A 16400-nucleotide genomic window follows, 5' to 3' on the forward strand; every position below is an offset into this window, starting at 1 on the left:
CTGGTTCTCAATCAGACTGATCTTTAGCTGTGTGGTCGGTTTGACAAACACGAAAACGTGGACAGGCAGACCAGTGAAAATAACACTTAAAAATACTGCTTATACAGCTTCTGGATATCTGAGGGCATCAGTAAATTGATACCACGTGAATTTAGGCAGAAGGGATCTTGTATGGTTTCTCATAAGTAACATGTCTTTAGGTAACTATGAACCATGATTGTGATGGCACGATGGCTCAGTTGGTAGAGCTGTTGCCTCTCCGCGAGAAGGTTGCCAGTTCAAATCCCCGCCCAGGATCTTTCTGGGTGGAGTTTGCATGTTCTCTCCGTGCATGTGTGGGTTCTCTCCGGGTACTCCAGTTTCCTCCTGCAAACCAAAACCATGCATGTTAGGCTGATTGGTAACTCTAAATTGTTCCTAGGTGAGTGAGAGAGTGAATGGTTGAATGGTTCGCTTTTTTTAATATATTATCTTTGAAATGTATGCAGGAGTTCTGACACATTGGCATCTGTGCACACTTTGCAGAGCTGTCTGGAGACTCTCCTGTGCATAAAACGTGCACTGTCTGCAGGGCACACAGCTGAGCAGGTGAAGCTGACACCCCACCCACGTCAAAAATTCCAGTAAATATGAGTGGTTAGTGCTACGTTTGTGCTGGTTTGTGCCATTAAAATGTTTGTTTGCACAGCTTTGGTTTCTGAGACACAGCTGAAGGTGGAGGAAGACGTTTCATCTCCGCGGGACATGTAGTCAGCGTCTCTGCTGGCAGGAGCGTGTATGCGAGCTGTTGCGCCTGCTGCAGCAGTAACATCCACTCCACGGACATGGACAGCGTCTCCTGTCATTGTATTTTAAATAAATAATCAAAATAAAAATGTGCAATGACTTTGGACTTTTATGGGCAGCTGACAAATCCGATTGAACAGTTGCCAGAACGCACACAGTGAAAATGAGGGAGTTCCCGGATCTTGTTCCAGCAGGATCCGGCTCAAATTAACCACTGAAGAAGGTCCATAAAAGTCGGGTGCTTGATGCCATGGGCAGTGGCCGAAGGCAGGAACCTTGGCTCTCTGACCCTGGCTTACCAAAGTTGGCTCTTGGGACATAGAATGTAACCTCTCTGGCGGGGAAGGAGTCTGAGCTTGTGCATGAGGTTGAGAGGTACTGAATAGATATAACTGGGCTCACCTCAACACACAGCATGGGCTCTGGAGTTGCCCATGGTGAGAGGTGTCGAGCTGGTATGGGTCTACTTGTATCCCCCCGACTTGGTGCCTGTGTGTTGGAGTTTTCCCCAGTAGATGAGAGGGTGGCTTCTCTGCCTTCGGGTGTGGGGATGGGCCCTGACTGTTGTTTGTGCTTACGCGCCGAACTGCAGTTCAGCATATCCAGCCTTCTTGGAGTCCTTGGTGGGGGTGCTGGAAGGTGTGCCAGCTGAGGACTCCTTTATTCTGCTGGGATACTTCAATGCCCATGTGGGTAATGATAGTGTGACCTGGAGGGGCGTGATTGGGAGGAACGGCTTCTCTGATCTGAACCCGAGTGGTGTTCTGTTGTTGGACTTTTGTGCTAGTCATAGTTTGTCCATTACGAACACCATGTTTGAACATAAGGGTGTCCATAAGTGCATTTGGCACCAGCACGCTCTAGGTCATAGATCGATGACTGACTTCATAGTCGTGTCATCTGATTTGTGGCCGTTTGTTTTGGACACTCGGGTGAAGAGAGGAGCTGAGCTGTCAACTGATCACCACCTGGTAGTGAGTTGGATCAGATGGTGGGGGAAGATGCCAGACATAACTGGTAGACCCAAAAGTGTTGTGAAGGTTTGCTGGGAAAACCTGGCAGAAGAACCCATCAGAGAAATCTTCAACTCACACCTCACACCTCTGATGGTCCTCCTTGATCATGTGAGCAGCTGGTTTTGGCTGTCAGCAGCAAACTGGTTGATCCACTGCGAGAATGTGCTATTTTTGAGACTGAGCTGAATACAGTACCTCAGACTGAGGAAGTCTTTCGGATGAAAGACGAAAGGTTTATACAATTTTTTGTTTGTTTTGTTTTGTTTTTTGGAATGTCCAGAGGACCAGATTTAACTTTTATAGTCCTACAAGAGAGTTTTAATCACATCCCAGCTGAGGTGGGGGACATTGAGTTCGAGTGGGCCATGTTCTACACCTCGCTTGTTGAGCTAGCTTCCTTGAGCTGTGGCCGCAAAGTTGTTGGTGCTTCTTGTAGATGAACAGATGCTGCAAAATATTCATCAATTAAAACGGATTCCTCATTTTTCTGGACTGAATAAAACGTGCATTGATGTTAATGAAATGCAAACGTGAGACGTCATTTATCTTTGACCCATCAAAATGAATGCGGTCATTTATTTTACAGAATCAAAGTTTAACATCAAACATTTACATTAATTTGGCAAAATATGAAAATAACAACATAATTAACAGCTTTACAGATAGTGAGAAACAATTCGGCGATTGTTTCCACTCTTCAGCAGAACAGCAGACATTAATGAAAACTGTACAATTATGATCAATTATCCACACGGCGGTTGATGAGCACTTTACACAGACATTTCTAAATTATCTGGAAGGATTTCTACTTGAGAGAAGAATTTAAAGAGGGAAATGAAGTTTAAAAGGAGTAAAAGATGGTATGTGAGGGGAAGTGTTCACCAGAACCGACACTCTCCATCAGAACCCAGCTCTCCTCGGTACGCTTTGGTAGGAAACTTGCCTCATTACCTTTCTGAAGATTAATCAGCAGATATGGAGGTCCAGTTAACGCTACCTGTCCAGCGTCTCCATAGGATGGCTGTGACTCGTCCGAAGTAGTGACGAGATTCCGTCCGACACCAGCTCACATCAGCAATAGACTTCACATGAGTGGGGTCCTTCAGAAGTTCCACTCAGAGGTGGAGGAAATTATAATCCAACTCGGAGGAGCCTTATCATGCTGGACTTCTGTTCTCCCAAACGACTTCTCAGCGCCTCACCGAACTCCTCAGAAGCTTCACCGAACTGAGAGAACTAGGAAGTACCGGCATTTTAAAGAGCTCTATTTCCGGTATATTTGAGCGTCCCGGATTGGGTAATATCAACCAGACAGGGGTGTGGTTTGTGACGTAAAAGGTTACTAGAAGTCAGAAAACAGCAAGAATTGTTATGGAACAGTTTAATCTGTTCTCAGAGACAGAGAGAGAGTTTTGTTTTGGCGAGTTTTAGAAACAGGTGCCAACTCCTCCGTTGACGTCTGAGAGGATGTAAACAAGACACATGTCTGCTTCGACTCCTGACCTTGGAAAACGCACACTTGCTCATTCAAAGACAGAAATCAGAAAATGCATAAAAATCTGTAACAGACCTTAACATGAATTCTAACTCTGCATAAGCATTAAAAATCATTACACTGTTTCACAGTTAATAAAATTGATTAGTTCACTGCAACATCTAAAATGGTTTGAACTAAGACACTTTGATTATCAACATTTGTAAAATAGTAATGATAATAAAAAGAGAGTGTTCTTTCACTTGATCTTCAAGAAGGAAAGTCTCAGGATGGGTGAACCTGTATTTCTGGATTCAAATCAATGAAATGACAGCTTCTGTCCCACAAGGTTCTTAAGGTCAAGGGTTTTGACCTTAGGCTTAGTTTTGACATCAGGTTAAGTTCACTACATTCTCACAGTGGCTATCCATGAACTCGGTGGTGGACACCCCGGGTCAGGGAGGCTGTCAAGCTGAAGAAGGAGTCCTATTAGGCCTTGTTGTTTGGGACTCCAGAGGCAGCTGAGGAGTACCAGAGGGCCAAGCAGTCCACAGCCTTGGCTGTTGCAAAAGCTCAGATGTGGGAGGAGTTTGGTGAGACCTTGGATAGAGACTCTCGGTTGGCTCCGAGGAGATTCTGGCAATCAGGCAGCTGAGGAGGGGACAGCAGCACTACTAACACTGTGTTCAGTGAAGGGGGGTGCTGCTGACCTCAACCAGTGATGTCATTGGGAGGTGGAATGAATACTTCTCAGACCTTCTCAGTCCCACCAGCACATCTTTCATGGAGGAAGCTGAGTCAGGGAACTTTGTGGTTGATCCGTCCATAACTGTGGTCCTGGAAGAGTCATGGGAGTTTGCCCATCCAGACTACATGTGTTTTGTGGACTTGGAGAAGGCATTCGACTACGTACCTCGATGAACACTGTGGGGGGGATTCGTGAGTATGGGATTGGAAGTCAATTGTTACAGGCTGTTCAGTCCCTATACAAGCGATGCAAGAGTTTGGTTTGCATTGCTGGTAGTAAGTTGGACCTCTTCAGGGTAGTAGTTGGACTCCGCCAGGGCTGCCTGTTGTCACAGATCCATCTGTCAATCTCATGCTTCATTTTTCCCTCACTCGTGAACAAAACCCTGAGATACTTGAACTCTTCCACTTGAGGAAGAATCTCACCCTCAACCCAAAGAGAGCAATCCACCCTTTTCCGGTTGAGGGCCATGGCCTCAAATTTGGAGGTGCTGATTCTCATCCCAGCTGCTTCACACTCGGCTGTGAACTGCTCCAGTAAGAGCTGAAGATCATGGCATGATGACGCCAACAGGACCACATCATCTGCAATGAGCAGAGGTGGAATCCTGTATCCACCGAACCAGAAACCCTCAGCCAGCTGGCTGCACAGAGAAATTCTGTCCGTGCAGCATCTGCAGTGTTGCGGACTCTATACCATTCCTTTGTGGTGAAGAGAGAGCTGAGCTGTAAGGCAGAGCTCTCTGTTTACTGGTCGGTCTATGTTCCTACCCTCACCTATAATCATGAGTAGTGACCGAAAGAATGAGATCGCGGATACAGGTGGTTGAAATGTTTCCTCCGCAGGGTAGCTGGACTCTCCCTTAGAGAGAGGGTGAGAAGTTCAGGTATCCGAGAGAGACTCAGAGTAGAACCGCTACTCCTCCACATCGAAAGGAGCCAGTTGAAGTGGTTAGGGCATCTGGTAAAGATGCCCCCAGGCATCTCCCTAGGGAGGTGCTTCGGGCATGTCCAACTGGGAGGAGACCCTGGGGAAGACCCAGGACGTGCTGGAGAGACTATGTCCCTCGGTTGTTCTGGGAACGCCTTGGAATCCTCCCAGAAGAGCTGGAAGAGGTGGCTGTGGAAAGAGATGTCTGGGCCTCCTTGCTCAAGCTGCTGCCCCCGCAACCCGACTTCTAAACAAGCGGAAGATAATCAATGGATGGATGGATGGACATATATACTGTATATATGAGTGTGTGTGTGTGTGTGTGTAAAGCAAACCAACTACCACAATCGATAAAAGAAACTGTCTTTCTAGGTTTTAATGTTACTTGAAAGTATAGTTTCCTCAAATGACTGGGGGGATGGGGTTTTGGGTTGGCCGAAAATTAATTTAATGTGAACAAGGCCATCTTTGGCCACCCTCTGGCTCCACCATTATGTCTGGTGGTGGATGAAATTGATCCTACAAATGGGTATGATCTGTCACTCTGCGCTGCCTTGGACAAGCTAAAAATAAATAAATATATTACCTCTTTTCTTCTCCACAGTGTAACTCCTCCCTACTTGAATATCTTGCACTGAAAACATTAAGGTTTAATTACATTCTCTGATCAATTCCAATACAGAAAAACACTCATCCCAAAAACTACCAACACTTAATATTCAAGTCCTTCATTGATGGGGGACATCTGCATTTCTCTTGTTTACATTGGAATTATGTTTCTTCTTCATAGTTCTTGGTGCCATTTAGCACTGCATTGCAGGGCCACACATTCAGACTCAAACCCAGCTGTCACCCCCCACCCCACCACTACCCACCCACCACCACCTCCAGTCAAACAGCAAGGGGCAGGGGACTCAGTAAAATTGATGATCCGAAACGATAAAAATAGCCAACAAGGGAGACACTGCTAGGGTTAAATGTTTATGTCTGCAGTTGTTAACCCAGAGAGTGTTAGAGGAAGAGCAGGCAGGACTTTGGAACATGCAGGGTGCAGATTGAAACAGAACCAAACGTGTGAAAGGCTGAAGAATATTGTTAATGGAATGTGGGAAAGGACGATAACGGAAGTAAAATTTGCTGTGGCGTTTTAAAAGGTCGGACAGAGATTGTCATACATTGTGGGATCGATTTATGCACCTGGTCATCAGGGAAGTGGAATGGAAAGGCTTTTATCTAAGGATGTAAAGTGAGAAACTGCAAATGGTGTACTTTAATGGACTATGCAGTTCTACGCAGTCTTAACATTAGTGAAAAATCATCATAATGCTGAGGTAAAGCTGAGAAATTAGTCTGTGAGTTGGACTGTAACTATGGGTAACGCAGCATCCTGTAAAGCATGTGGATCAGACAGAGCTTTAAAGACCAAAGGGAGTGACAGTGACTCGGACCAGCACTCTGACTACTACAAGGCATCTGACTCTGGATCTAAGGTGGATGATGTCCTGGTAAGAGAAGGAAAAGTCATGGTTCTAACTATTATATCTCCTGATATTATTTAACAATGAGTGGTTTTAATGAGAGTTTCTATTTTCTTGCTGATGGTGCGTTTGTGTGGTAGCTTGTACTGTGTGAGGTTTGACCTATGAACTTTGGCAGGAGTGTGAGCTCACCTCCAGCATGCAGTGAGGAGCTCATGGTCATGAACTCACAAGTTAACACTCAGCAGAGTCTAACTGACCGACACATAAAACAAAGGTTCAACCTTTGTCTATAGTTTTTCATGTCAATTAGTGACATAATTTTTGTCCTCCATTCTCAAGCAAAAAGGAGAATTAGGAAATACCCTCATGTGTGTTTTCAGCATGATAACTTGAAACATAAATGAGCTGCTGACTTTCATTTTAGTGTATGAATGCATCTAGGCATAGAAAAAGTTTCTATTAAAAATTGGGTTGCTACATCAAAATCCAAGATGGCTGCCTTTATAAATGTCCATCAGTCTTGTGAGCAGAATAACTTAAAAAATAAGCAACACATCAACTAACATTTTAGTGTGTGGCTGCATAGGTGCAAGAGAGGTTACGTATTGAAAATTGGGTTGCTATGTCAACATACAAGATGACCACCATAGGTTTTGGAGGCAAAAAAATTCCTAACATGCTCTTAATATTTGTCTGAAGATTAATAGCCTGAAAATAAAAAAAAAACTTGCACAGAAGCACATAATGACGCCAACATTCCGTGGGGTGGGGGGACGCAGGGGCAGTGCAAAAGTTCAGATAAGAGTGGTATAATCACTCAGTTTACATAGTTCCCTCCATAAACACTATCGGGGGTGCCAAAGTCAGCCAAGGACAACATCAAATAGAAGCCAAAGGATCCTGAAATTATGACAGAATGTTTATTCAGCCGGGCCCCTCTCATTAGTCCATAGACTTTTTGTGTGTGTGTGTGTGTGGGGGTGGGGGGGGGGGGGGGGGGGGTAGCATCAAGTTTTACAGAGCTTCCAGGCGAATTAAGATAAGGTGGCCTGTCAAGGCCAGTCAGAGAGCAGAATTCAGATAAACACAATTGTTTTGGTGACAGGCAGAACTTTTCTGATTATGTCTACCTTGAGTCTGCCGGGCCTCTCGGTTCCGAAACGTCCAAATTAAGTGGCCGCACCACTGGTCCGTGCCTGAGAATATTTACCGAGATCTGATCCATCCTGCCAAAGTTCACAAAGCACTGAGTGTGGGTGCTCGAGATACATCACCCATCAGGTAAGGCAGGCAGTCTGACCAGGGCCAAATTTGCTGCCAACGACTTCCTTGTTGTTGAAAGACCAGGAACCAGTCGAATCCAAAAAGCAGGAAACCAGCTATCATAAATCCAATTATATATGCATCCTTAACATCCTCAATTGACAGCAGAGATAGACACATCACCAAGTCCTCCAAGTGTAGTGAACTAAGAAATGTCTGTTGTATTTCAGTTGCAAGTGAAAATCATGGCCGTATGATTTTCTCATTGTAAAGCTCATTAATTAAGCTGTGTTATTGTAATCAATCTGCCAATTATTGTAAATGTGTGATGTGTTTAAATCGTTTTAATAAACGACCCACTGTTGTTGGTGAGTCAGAAATTAAAACACGTTTCCGTCCACATTTAATCATTCAAAACACGATAGTACTCAGTCCAGAAAAATGAAAGAATCCGTTTAAATTATGGATAATATCAGACAGGTATTATTTCATTACATACTGGTGGCCTCGTACAGTTTCATGAAATGGACTGTGCTATTCGTGTAACAATTGAATTTATCATGTTGGCATATCTGATCTTAACTGAAATTAGCTTAAAAGTGCAGATTTCTGTTCGACTGTGAAACGCAGCGTTTTGCAGCTGTGGTGTTCAGAGAAAGTTTTCAGTTGTGGTGTTTTTAGAGCTGAAAGTAACGTCAATGTGTTCATTTAAAAGCTGAAATTTGTACATCTGTTGTGTAACTGAAGCTGGGTTTGTGGTAAAACGCTTTATTCTGTTAAACTGTGGCAGAGAGGGACGGGGGTTCTGACCCTTTTCGGCTGTCGGACTCGGTTCTGATTCGTTCGAACGAGTCGTGTTGTGAATGGATAAACTGCTGTTTTGGAACTGGGCGCTGTCTCAGGCCACTATTAAAATTGCTTCGTTACATCTGTAACAGTAAAATCGTACATTTTGAGAAGTTAATGGACGAAAGTTGACCGGAATGTTCAGGCTAATCGCTAACACGCTAGCTGAAATCACGAGCAGTGATTGGTCGAAAACCGCTGTTTGAAACGCTCTGATTCGCTGGAGAGACAGAGTGACGTGTCTGTCGTCACTTCCTCTGATGTCAGGTTATAAAACCCACCCCCGCTGCTGCTCTGCTCATTGGTTGATTCAGTCACGTGACCCGGAAATGAAGCTCGTCTTCATAGTGAATTTCAATCTGTTGTTTTAAAGTTGAAAAACGCTTTAAAGTTGGCTCTGAACCGCTGATCCAATTATTAAAAGCCTAATCGCTGAAACTTTGCCACGTTCAAGTTTTAAATCCGTCATTAAATGGTGATTTTGGACCTCGCTAGCCAATGCTAGGTCTTAAGCTAACGGCTAAAGACCGGATGTCACCAAAGCCACAGGAAGTCATCGCGACTCCTACTGGACGTCACTAACAGTGTCAGGGTTAAAATATAGTAAGGTTACACTGCCACCTCCTTCCTTTCATTACTAGTTCACTACACAAGTCAATAATATATCCAGCTGCTTGTGTACCAACAGGGCAAGTCGGCTCACCTAAAGCCAGTCTGCTCTTCGAAGAAATGTTATCAATTGCATTGAGGGACCAGCTGACCAAATCCATGGCAGAATTACGATTCAGAAGATTTGTAGAAAAGAGGCTTTAAAGCAGTTTTACAGACAGAGTTAAGCAAAGCGGAGAGGGAGAGGAGGGGAAAGGTACCGCCCTTGACAAGAGTAAGTGTATATACTTAAAAAACTAAGCATCACACCAACTAACATTTTAGTGTGTGGCTGCATCTAGGTTCAAGAAAGGTTACTATTGAAAATTGGGTTGCCAGGTCAACATACAAGATTCATATTTGTGTGTGTGGGGGGGTGTGCGTGTAAACCAACCAAACGTATAATTTGAGCAAACCATGCTGTCTAGTTTTTATATTGCGTAAAAGTATAGTTTCCTCAAATGTGGCTGAAGATTAATCTATTCTATTAGATTACTGTAATTAGATAATCTAATCTATTTTCTGGATACTATAGATTAACCTACCCGTACCTCTCTTCCTGCACGCAATGTAACTTTTACCAACTTGAATATCTTGCACCAAAAACCTTAAGGTTTACTTTCATTCCCTTTTTATATTAATTCCCGAAAAACACTCATCTCAAAAACTACAAACATTCACTATTTAAATCCTTCAACGATGGGAGACATTTATATCTAAAATAAATGTATTCTGAATAGAATAAGAAGGCTGCGCTTTATAGCAGCAGCTTTGTGCCCTCCGTCCATCTTTCAGACGGCTGTACGTACAAATTCTTGTTAATACAGCTTATTCTGATTCTGATTAGTGTAGGGCTTGTCTAATATGTGTTTGTAGGTGTATTTGTCCAAAAATATTGATTACGATTGATTGATGATCGTCGTAAATCATACAGACATTTTATTTAACAATTTAATTATGCATTCGATTCCAGAATGTTTATCAATTCATCATTCTGTTTTTGTTAACTGAACAATTAGTTTATTTTTTTTTCTAAAGAAGACATTAAACTTATATGCGTTGGTTTTCAGGAGCTTCAGAAATTACAAGTGAAAAAAAGTGTTCATGTTTTTCCTGATAAAAGTGTGTCTGTGTGTGTTTGTGTGTGCTCTTAACAGATGCCTCACGATTAAATTTAGAATTGCCAAGTCGGAACATTTTACACTCTGTCTGACACTTCTAAACCACGCACACACAAAATTCTCACATTCTGACACAATGCCAGCCAAAGTAATAGAAAAAAGTAATCTAAATAGACATTAAAATATGTTTTGCAAATAATAAAAGAAGATTGCTGTGAATAGGAAAACTACTTGATCTAGGGCTAACAAAATTCAGATTATTTGATTGGTTCAAAATGCTGTCATTGTTTAAGTTTTAACGTTTTGCCTTATTTCTGTCTTCACCTCTGCAGTCTGACAGCAGCACCAGTTTTCTTCGAGCTGCTCGAGCGGGAAACACTGACAAAGTGCTGGAATTCCTCAAAAATGGAGTTGACATCAGCACCTGTAACCAGGTAAGAAAGCTTCCTACTAGTTCAGGGTAACAAGTGTCGAGAACTACATCCGGTGTGTGAGGTGTAAGTCTGTTGCTGTGTGTGGTGTGCATTGTGTTACTTTTCCTCTTTAAATTAAAATGCTCTAACACATCTTCTACTTTAAGAACTCAAACTTATTAAACACAAGCTGTAAATGACACATAATGCCTCGAATATGAGTGTAAGACACCTGCTCTGGCAATAAATAAATTAATTCCAAATTTCACAACAAACATTTGTTGTTTGAAATAAAAAAGGGATTTTTTTAATATTAGAATAACAAAACAAATTGAACCGTTTTCACATAAAGTTTGACACCAAGATTAGGAATGCAGTTTTAGATGTATTTGTAATTTAACCACATTCCGAGAGATAAATAACAACCTTTGTTCATACGTTGTAAACAAAACACTATATTTTTATATGGAAATTATATGCACACGTTTATACTTATCCTAACATTTAAGAAAAAACTTCTTTATAAAACAAATAATTGAAAGTAAGGAAGAGATACTTGTTTGATTGATTTGATATGCAATACAATACATTACAGTACAATACAACAATACATTACAATACAATAAATGGACTGTACTTATATATAGTGCTTTTCTACTTTATCAAGATATTCAAAGCACTTTACACTACAATCTGTGCCTCATTTACCCATTCATACAGCACTCTACTAGATCTATACAGACTAATCAGTACTTTATCACATTCATACACCGATGGGACACATATCGGAGGCAACGAGGGGTTCAGTGTCTTGCCCAGAAGCACTTCGGCATGTGACTGCTGGTGGAATCGAACCCCCAACTCTTGCATTGGAGGACGACTGCTCTAGCCACTCAGCCACAGCCGCCCCATTGTAATACAACAGTACAATACAGTACAATAGACTGCAATACAATATGGGGCAGCTGTGGCTGAATGGTTACAGCAGTCGTCCTCCAATGCAAGAGTTGGGGGTTCGATTCCACCGGCAGTCACATTATGAAGTGTCCCTGGGCAAGACACAACCCCTCATTGCCTCCGATGTGTGTCCCACCGGTGTATGAATGTGATCTAAAACACTGATTAGCCTTGTATCGATATAGTAGAATGTAATAGTATGAATGGGTAAATGAGGGCACAGATTGTAGTGTAAATTGCTTTCAGTATCTTGATCAGATAGAAAGGCACTATATAAGTACTGTCCATTTACAATACAGTACAGTACAACACAATAAATACAATACTATACAACAAGTAGTTGAAACATTATAAACAGACTTACCTTTTCTAATTAACTACAGTCTTTGCAACAAAGAAGTACAATTTTGAAATGCAGTTTTTGGCTGTTCTTTGAGTGTAATATTATACATAGTTTAAGTCACCATTTATATCAGCTAAAGATCAATCTTGACACCAAAGTTATGCTCCCCAACATTGAAAGTCTTGGACTAACTCTGGTGTATGAAGAATATTTGTTATAAATGCATGCTAACTTTAATCTGTCAGATAAAGCAGAATAAAACCATTTTAGAGTTGTTCCTGTTCCTGGTTAAGCATCTGTATTTGATTATTGGGAGCATTTATATCAAATGGAGCACTGAGATCGAACAGGACAAGTATGGACACCAGTCCACGGTCTGAGGCCATGAGAACATTAGTCATTTTCACCAGTGCTGTTTCTGTGCTAAACTCTCACTGAATGTCCTCAAATGGATTATTTCTGTCCATGTGCACAAAACTCATTTTCAACTTTTGTCTTTAATTTTATGTTCTTGTAAAGTAACTATTTATTTTTATAGGCTTTTTATGAGGTATTTTTCTTAAACTTATGTTTGGTTTATTTAATTTGAATTGTAGACAAGCTGACACTGTTTCAATCCTGGTTTTGGTGTTTAACAGAGGCGAAGCAGCAGAGACATGTGTAAAACTACAATTCGATTTCCTGGCCTGGACCCTGGGTTGTCAATAATTCTGACAACTAACAAAATGGACCAAATTTCTAGAAAGAACAGCAGCTCCATACAAAGAGGGTGCCATGAATGATGGCAGAACTGAACCGCCAGTGAAATGCAGACAGAAAAGCCGAGGAACTCAGGAGTAACTTTAAATAGATTTTAAATTAACAAAATAAAAAGCTAATGAGGCGAGTACTTACAAAACATTGGAATTAACCATAGGAATCACAAGGACAACCAAAACAGACTGAACAGAACAAAGCACCGCTGGGGAAGAACACAAGGTGGTAAGCATACATAGACAATGTCTAAAATAACAAACACATGTGAAGGGATAACAGGGATCAGGTGAAAGTGGGCGGGGCAGGATTAAAATAATCTTAAGGGAAAAACACTGGGGATAACTAATTAACACAAGAGGCTGAAAATGCACAAGCCAAGGATCACAGAAAATAAATAAAACATAACACAATCCTCACAGAGGAATGGGTCTTTCTGCATCGGACCAGGTTTTCCCCTAAATGCACTCCACTTATCTACAGTATGTAGCCCATGTTGTTTTCAGGACACCACCCGGACCGTAAGTGGTTGAATGAGAACATGTCATCGCTGGTCAGATTGGGGAGGGGACCAGAGAAAACTACTAAGTCGTATATAAATTACTATCGTAAGAAAAGCTTGAATAAGATCAAATAGTCCATTTGATGTGTTTAGTAACTGTGTACTTTTTCTCATCAAAACCTGCACTGTTAAAAAGACATCTGCTTCTAAACCTCTTTAGTTCGTTTTATTTCATTAATATATCCAGTTATATCCATATTCCAGTTAATTAAATTAAATTCAGTTTATTTATATAGTGCCAAGTCACAACAGAAGTCATCTCAGGGCACTGAAATCTGTCGGAATCAGTCTCCCCACCATCACAGACATCTACACCTCCAGATGCAGGAAGAGGGCCACCTGCATCATGAAGGACCCTACTCACCCAGCACACACACTTTTTGCCCCACTCCCCTCAGGAAGGAGGTTAAGGAGCATTAAGTGTAGAACCACTAGACTGAGGAACAGCTTCTACCCTGAGGCTGTTAGACTCATGAATCTCTAACTAGAATAATCACTGTGAAAAACCATATCATGTTGCTGCTGATCTGTTTCATGTTGCTGCTGATCTGTTTCAATGTTGATGTGTTCATGCGTGCACATCTGCTCACAGACTCATGTTCATGTTTGTGCTGATGTTCAATGTTTTATGTTATGAGTGCTTAGTGTATATTTAGTTGATGTTTTTCTTAGTTCATATCTTAGATGTTATTACTGTTTTTCTTATACATTTTATTGTTGGATGTAACTGGGACCTTGTGTACATAATTTCGCTCCACCACATGTACCACATGAGGTACGAATGACAGTAAAGAAACTCTGACTCTCTGACTCTGAACAGAAATATAAAAAGTAAGTTAATATTATTTATCTGAGGAACAGACTGCTTTGAATTTAACTCCATCACAGACTCTCATCTTGAACAAGCATGAAGGCGACAGTGGAAAGAAAAAACTCCCTCATGAGGAAGAAACCTTTAGCAGAACCAGGTTTAGGACAATAAGCCATCTGCTTCGACCGGCTGGGTTTGAGCGGAACAGATACACAATGGCAGGTCAAGAATCACATGTTAAGATAGAAATAATATCAAATGAAAACTATTCATTTGTATCAATTCATTTTCAGAAATGAGGTCAGTTTGTCTTCCAGTAATCTAAGCCTATAGCAGCATAACAAGCTGACTAGCTATATGATTTATCAAAAAGAAAAGTCTTAAGTCCAGTCTTAAAACTGGACAATGTGTCAGCCTCATGGACAGAAACTGGAAGTTGGTTCCACGAGAGGAGCCTGATAACTGAAAGATCTTCCTCCCATTCTGCTCTTGGAAACTCTAGGAACTGCAAGTAAACCTGCAGTCTGAGAGCAAAGTGCTCTGTTAGGAAAATATGGAACAATAAGATCTCAAGTATAAGATGGAGCTAGGTTGTTGAGGGTTTTGTAGGTTATAAGTAAGATTTTGAATTAAATTCTGAATTTTACAGGGAGCCAAATATCAATGTTAAAATCTGGTCCTGTTAAAACCACTACAATCTACTACAGAAGCATCTCTACCACACCCCTTCCTCCTTCCAATCCCAGCAGCGTCAGAGGAGTGCATGCCCCCACGGACAGCTGCTCCTGACTCCCCTGCCTACCCTCTTCCACATTCCACTGAGGGGGAGGGTTTGGAGGGGTTGAAATACTTCCTCTTACAGCTCTGTCAACCTCTCTGTCATTTGAGTGACAACAGTCACGAGGTAGCTTAAAGAAGGACGTTGAGTGAGCCTGTGCGCTGTGTGTGGGAGTGCCTGTTGCATGTTCTACTCTCATTGCTGTTGGCCTTTTGGAATACTGCAGTGAATTGTTACCATTTATAACCTGGATGACAATTGGTTGGTAGTCAGGAAGTAGCAGGTGCCCACCCTTAGCCGTAATGTTTGTTGCCATGGGTGACATGGGGTTTTCTTTAGTGTACGAGCATGAAAGGCTGCATAGACACACACAAACACACACATATGCACACATCCTGCAACAGGAGAGCGATGCCCTTTGAGCTATTTCAGTGTCAGATGATCAAATCTGAGACTTTGTCAGGTGACTTAAATGTGACTGACATTTTTATATATACCCCAGTGATGCCTCAACCTAGTGTGTGTGTGTGTTTGTAGAGGGAAAGAAACTATACTATAGATTTACTTTAATTTTATACATAAATTACACATAACATGCATCCAAACAGTCCATTATTGTCCACTGCCCAAGGCAAAAGAATCAGACCTGATCTTAATGCAGTTCCTCCTGAGGTCTTGAAGATCACAGACATCCAGCACTGACTTTCAACGTTGTCCTTTGCACACAGAGGCGTCTCCAGGACATTGGAAACTGTAAATGTGATGTGACATTAAAAGTCTTCTCATTTTTCCATTGAAGAACATTCATCTGAAATTGTTGCACTCTTTTTAGATGCAGTTTTTCATACTGGTGAACCTCTGCCTATCTTTACTTTGTAGAGATTAACCCTTTCTAAAATACTCTTTTTATATCCAGCCTGCTTAATGAGCTGTTGCCAATTAACTTATTAGTTGCAAAATGCTCCTCCAGCTGTTCATTTCATTGGTACCACTTCATTTTACTGACTATTTTGCCCTGTCCCAACATTTTTGTAATGTTACTGCCATGGAATTTAAAGTGATTTTTTTCCCATCTAAAAATGGTACAATATATTAATTTGAACATGTTTACTATGTTACGTTGTGAAAATAATGTATTCATCAGGTTTGCACATCATTGTGTTTTGTTTTAATTATATGCATTTTGAAAAGCAGACATGTTGTTGTGTAGTCTCCGCCTGGATGTCTGTAAATTTTCTCTTGTCCCGCCCATAACTTCTGATACACACAAATTAATTTATAAGTTTTGCATGCATGCAAAACAAACAAACATAAACAAAAGCATGCATCAGGATATTAACAAAACTTTATACACTTAAGCTTCATCTCTAGGCAGATTGTCACTTACACTTTTCATAATCCCAGATCTAACGTCAAGGCCAAACAATATAAGAGGTCAGCTTGTCTGGGCCATTGCTATTGATTGCTGTA

The 16400-nt window shown here is 41.5% G+C and overlaps 1 protein-coding gene across 1 annotated transcript in view; it reads left to right on the plus strand.

Annotated features, from left to right (window-relative positions):
• Positions 1-16400, plus strand: part of ank2a (ankyrin 2a, neuronal) — a 108479-nt gene that overhangs the window by 22523 nt on the left and 69556 nt on the right. Inside the window, exon 2 of the mRNA XM_037698283.1 lies at positions 10646-10747. Within this exon, the coding sequence (XP_037554211.1) occupies positions 10646-10747 (102 nt within the window). The remainder of the gene's footprint in view (positions 1-10645; positions 10748-16400) is intronic.

The sequence above is a fragment of the Nematolebias whitei genome, chromosome 3 (genome assembly GCF_014905685.2).
Source record: "Nematolebias whitei isolate Nwh7 chromosome 3, NemWhi1, whole genome shotgun sequence".
NCBI classification, from domain to species: Eukaryota; Metazoa; Chordata; class Actinopteri; order Cyprinodontiformes; family Rivulidae; genus Nematolebias; species Nematolebias whitei.